This window comes from Oncorhynchus kisutch, linkage group LG6, assembly GCF_002021735.2.
Source record: "Oncorhynchus kisutch isolate 150728-3 linkage group LG6, Okis_V2, whole genome shotgun sequence".
NCBI classification, from domain to species: Eukaryota; Metazoa; Chordata; class Actinopteri; order Salmoniformes; family Salmonidae; genus Oncorhynchus; species Oncorhynchus kisutch.
In genome coordinates, this window is record NC_034179.2 from 28,944,493 (window position 1) to 28,950,492 (window position 6,000).

Here is a 6,000-nt window from a genome sequence, read left to right on the forward strand (position 1 = left end):
CTGCCAGATGGAGAAGTGTGGTTCATCAATGGCGGCGAGATTTACATCACTCCAGCCGGTGCTTGGCATTGCACTTGGTTATCTTAGGCTTGTGTGCGGCTGCTCAGCCATGTAAACCCCTTTTCATGAAGCTCCAGGCGAAAAGTTATTGTGCTGACGTTGCTTCCAGAGGAAGTTGGGATCTCGGTAGTGAGTGTGGCAACCGAGGACAGACAATTTTTACGCACTACGCACTTCAGCACTTGGCGGTCCCGTTCTGTGAGCTTGTGTGGCCTACCACTTCACAGCTGAGCCATTGTTTCTCCTATACGTTTTCATTTCACAATAACAGTGCATACAGTTGACCGGGGAAGCTCTAGTTTAGCAGAAATTTGACAACTGACTTGTTGGAAAAGTGGCATCCTATGACGGTGCCACATTCAGTCACTGAGTTCTTCAGTAAGGAAATTATACTGCCAATGTTTGTCTATGGAGGTTGTGTGCTCGATTTTATACACCTGTCTGCAACGTGTGTGGCTAAAATAGCCAAATCCACTAATTTGAAGGGGTGTCCACATACTTTTGTATATATAGTGTAGCTCCATTCTTGTGTATTTTATTCCTTGTGTTACTATTTTCTTTTCATTATTTGTTTTAAACTCTGCATCGTTGGGAAGGGCTAGTAAGCAAGCATTTCACCGTTAAGTCTACACCTGTTGTATTTGGTGCATGTAACAACTAGAATTTGATTTTTTACATATTGGTGGAGATGGAGATTGAATTTAAGATGGACATGATTCTCTGTTCCATCCATGTTAGGTTCTCTCTATGTGTTCTACACACACACACACGTATTACCATGAATCAGTGACCTTAGGTTTTGCAGAGTCCGAGTCCGTCAGGTCAGTTACTGACAGGACAGTATGGTGTAGTTAGAGGCAGTAGGGTCGACTAACCTGGGACATCCAGCGGTCGTCTCCCTGTATATCCTCCACTGCCTGGGCCACTGCTGCTGGGTTCATCTCATCGCCACTCATCCTATCAGACACACATCACAGAGGAATTAACGTTACAACACACACACAATAAAAAATAATATTTCCATTAATATGCCCTGAAGAATAACACCTGGTAGGTTTTTATTGACAAAGTTGTTGAGGCTAGCTTCTAGCTTTCGGTTTGTGCACAGAGTGGGTGGTGAGACAACATTGCCTGCTGGGAGGCCTCACAGACAGCCAGGGGTGGGATGGTAGGGAGAATCTAATGACAACATCGATGCGAGGGCAATGAAGGCAAAGGGCTGGAATTTCGCACACATCGTATCTACTGATAACAACAACCCACTGTCCTTAGCGCTAGCAGTTCAGCAAGTTTAATTTGAGTTTGAATTATGAAAGGACAATGCTAGACGACCCAAGAAGCAGCGTTAATAAATGCGTACTGTCGCTGTTGTCTCTCCCGACAAACACACACGGAAAGCCCGCGAGTCAATCAGCCCTATCCCTTGTACCTGAAAGCTTCTGATGATGGGTAGTTCTTGTCAATATAACCAGAATATTTCCTCGCGCACGGATGCTGCACGGCTCCGATGTTTTGCATCCAATGATGATAGTGCGTCGGTGCAGATTCTGCTCTCGCGCTTGGATGCTAGCAAGCTAACGTTAGCTGGCTAGCAACTAACAGTGATAAAGTAGCTCCTCGTTTCCTGTCAATAAAGAACTACGATATAGCTTCTCTATTACTCTAACAATTAACTATCTGCAAAACAAATGTCTAAGAGATTGTTCTAAATGTGAAACTTATCGGTCGAGTCGACCCAACCTCCCGCTCTTCAGCATCCGACGTTTCCTTTTTTGCTCCCTCCCTTTCGCTCTCCAGCAGGGTTGCCAGGTCAAGTTAAAATTTCTAGCCAAATTACTACCGAAAATGTTCCCAAAAGACCTTAACTAGCCACATCATTTTCACAGCAAGAGATGAGTTTCCATATTAATACAGTAAAACTTTTTCCCATAACGTTATCGAGCCAATTAAGAAGGAATATCAGAGTAACTTCAAACGACTTCTAACGACGAAAATTCGTGTTTCCTCAATATGATAATTATTGCAAGCTATAACATGACGTAATAAAGGAAGTTGAATATGTGGCAAGATAAAAGATAATTCACCATTATTAAACTCGTTAGATCATTTGCACAAGGGGGTATGGTATATGGCCAACATACCAGCTAATGGCTATTCTTAAGCATGAGGCAACGGCAGACGTTAGCCGTGGGATATTGGTCATATACCGCAAACACCGGGATTCCTTATTGCTATAATAAACTGGTTACCAAAGTAATTCCAACAGTAAAAAGTCATGTTTTGTCATACCCTGCTATATGGTCTGATATACTACGGCTTTCAGCCAATCACCATTCAGGGCTCAAACCAGGTATATAATTCATCAATAAGGCCTGAGGAGGGTGTGGTATATGGCAAATGCTAAGAGGAGCGGCTCCAACCACCCAGTTTATAATTGTACATGAATCCCCTTTGCACATGTATTTGTATTTATTATGGATCCCAATTAACTTGTGCCAAGGCAGCAGTTACTCTTCCTGGGGTCTGACAAAATTAAGGCAGTTATACAATTTTAAAAACATTACAATACATTCATAACAGAATCTACTCCACTACCGCATTATCTACAACACAAAATCTATGTGTACATGTGTGTATAGTGCATATATTATCATATGTGTGTATGCATGTGTCTGTGCCTATGTTTGTGTTGCTTCACAGTCCTCACTGTTCCATAAGGTGTATTTTTATCTGTTTTTTTTTTATCTGATTCTACTGCTTGCATGAGTTACCTGATGTAGAACAGAGATCCATGTAGTTATGGCTCTATGTAGTACTGTGCACCTCCCATCATCTGTTCTGGACTTGTGGACTGTGAATAGACCTCTGGTGGCATGTCTTGTGGGGCATGCATGGGTTTCTGATCTGTGTGCTGGTGTGGCAGGTAAGGTTGCAAGATCGAATCCCCAAGCTGGCAAGGTAAAAATCTGTTGTTCTGCCCCTGAACAAGGCAGTTAATCCACTGTTCCTAGGCAGTCAATGAGAATAAGAATTTGTTCTTAACTGACTTGCCTGGTGAAATAAAAACAGACAGCTTGGTGTTTTCAGCATGAGTGTACCTCTCACAAATACAAGTAGTGATGAAATCAATCTCTTTGAGATTGACATGCATGTTTTTAATGTTTGCTCACTAAGGGCCGGCTGTGCTGCACTGTTCTGAGCCAATTGCAATTTTCCTAAGTCCCACTTTGTGGCACCTGACCACAGGACTGAACAGTAGTCCAGGTGCTACAAAAGCCTGTAGGATCTGCCTTGTTGATAATGCTCTTTGTTAAGTGTTGCAGTCATTTCAGTCATTTCAGTCGCTGTAATAGCTGACGTGTATATTTTTGAGTCATCCGTATACATAGAAACTCTGGCTTTACTCAAAGCCAGTGGCATGTCATTAGTAAAGATTGAAGAAAGGATGGGACCTAGACAGCTACCCTGGGGAATTCCTGATTCTACCTGGATTTTGTGGGAGAGGCTTTCCTAAAATAACACCCTCTGTGTTCTGTTAGGCAGGTAACTCTTTTTCCACAATATAGCAAGGGGTGTAAAGCCATAACACATTTGTTTTTCCAGCAGCAGACTATGATCGATAATGTCAAAAGTCACACTGAAGTTTAACAAAACACCCCCTACAAATGTTTTATCATCAATTTCTCTCAGCCAATCATCAGTCATTTGTGTAAGTGCTGTGCTTGTTGAATGTCCTACCCTATAAGCGTGCTGAATGTCTGTTGTCAACTTGTTTACTGTAAAATAGCATTGTATCTGGTCAAACACAATTCTTTCAAAAACTTTACTAAGCGTTGGTAACAGGCTGATTGGTCGACTATTTGAGCCAGTAAAAGGGGCTTTACTTAGGTGGCGGAATGACTTTTGCTTCCCTCCAAGCCCGAGGGCACACACTTTCTAGAATGCTTACTTTGAAAATATGGGAAATAGGAGTGGCAATATATTCCGCTATTATTCTCAGTGATTTTCCATCTAAGTTGTCAGACCCCGGTGGCTTGTCATTTGTGATAGACAACAATCATTTTTTCACCTCTTCCACACCCACTTTACGTAATTCAAAATTACAATACTTGTCTTTCATAATTTGGTCAGATATGCTTGGATGTGTAGTGTCAGCGTATGTTGCTGGCATGTTATGACTATGTTTGCTAATCTTGCCAATGAACAAAATCATTAAAGAAGTTAGCAATATCAGTCGGTTTTGTGATGAATGAGAAATCTGATTCAATGAACGATGTAACTGAATTTGCCTTTTTTCCCAAAATGTAATTTAATTAATTTATCTTTTAATTTATCATTTATCTTTGTTTGATACTGTAGTTTATTTTTTAAATTCAGTTTAGTCACATGATTTCTTAATTTGCAGTACATTTGCCAATTGGTTTTGCAGCCAGACTTATTTGCCATTCCTTTTGCCTCATCCATCTCAACCATACAATTTTTCAATTCCTCATCAACCAACAGGGATTTAACAGTTTTTACAGTCATATTCTTAATGTGTGCATGCTTATTAGTAACTGGAATAAGCAATTTCATAAATGTGTCAAGTGCAAGGTCTGTTTCCTCCTCATTACACACCACAGACCAACAAATATTCTTTACATCAACAACATAAGAATCTCTACAAAACTTATTGTATGACCTCTACACTTTATTAGGCCCAACCTTTGGACTATATTGCTACTATATTGTGATCACCACATCCGATGGATCTGGATACTGCTGTCAAACACATTTCTGCAGCATCAGTAAAGATGTGATCAATACATGTTGATGATTTCATTACTGTGCTGTTTGTAACTACCCTGGTAGGTTGACTGATAACCTGAACCAGGTTGCATGCACTGGTTATAGTTTGAAGCTTTTTCTTGAGTGGGCAGCTTGTTAGGCATGTGCATAACTGTAGATAAATCCGACAGGAGAGTTTGAGGGATAAAAGTTGGAGAGAGGATCTCGAAATCTATGAGCAAGAAACACTTGGATGAACATAAAAAACTAATGTTAGGCTATTTTCTGTCAATTGTGCTGTTATTATGTTCCAAATGTTAAAACTACAAATGGCCCATTTGCGAGATTGACTCATCATTTCAATAGGCTTTGGCTACAGACTCAAATTTGGGTTTATGATTGTAATTCAATTTTGCCATGGTTTGCTTAAAAGCAGGTAGCCTATAGCCCCTAATAGGCCTACATTTAATTTCAGTAGCCGAGAGAAGATGTAGACTGAACGACTTAGCAGCTTGCTTAGTTCAAATTGACAGACTAATTTATACAATATGAATAGCGATGCGATTAAGAGGTAAGAAGTGGTTGTGTTTCCCAATAGCCTGCTAGAATAGGCTACTGGGGACGGGGTCATCATTTCAATCACTGAATTAAATACGAATACTATGTACAGGAGCAGTCAAAAGTTTGGACACACGTACTCATTCAAGGGTTTTTCTTAATTTTATACTATTTTCTACATTGTAGATTTACAGTGAATACATCAAAACTATGAAATATCACATATGGAATCATGTAATAACCAAAAAAGTGTTCAATAAATCAAAATATATTTTAGATTTGAGATTCTTCAAAGTAGCCAACCTTTGCCTTGATGACAGCTTTGCACACTTTCAACCAGCTTCATGAGGAATGCTTTTCCAACAGGAGTGTCACGCCTTGGTCTTAGTATTTTGTGTTTTCTTTAATTATTTGTTCAGGCCAGGGCGTGACATGGGTTATTGTGTTGTCGTATAGTTTTTTTTTGTAGGCATTGGGATTGTGGTTGATTAGGGGTGTGTCGAGTGTAGGCTTGGCTGCCTGAGGCGGTTCTCAATCAGCAGTCAGGTGCTTCTCGTTGCCTCTGATTGGGAACCGTATTTAGGTAGCCTGAGTTCGCTTTGTCCTTCGTGGGTG

General features: G+C 40.5%; 1 protein-coding gene across 2 annotated transcripts in view; it reads right to left on the minus strand.

The window, feature by feature from the left end:
* The window catches only part of LOC109892633 (platelet-activating factor acetylhydrolase IB subunit beta-like), a 41,272-nt gene extending 39,215 nt beyond the window's left edge, over nt 1-2,057 (minus strand). The window contains exons 1-2 of one of the 2 annotated variants that reach the window (XM_031826543.1): nt 1,490-2,057; nt 936-1,017 (exon numbers count right to left, since the gene is read on the minus strand). In XM_031826543.1, the coding sequence (XP_031682403.1) occupies nt 936-1,017; nt 1,490-1,578 (171 nt within the window). In that variant the 5' untranslated portion in view covers nt 1,579-2,057. The remainder of the gene's footprint in view (nt 1-935; nt 1,018-1,489) is intronic. The other variant, XM_020485317.2, reaches the window with a different exon arrangement.
* Between the last annotated feature and the right edge of the window lie 3,943 nt (nt 2,058-6,000).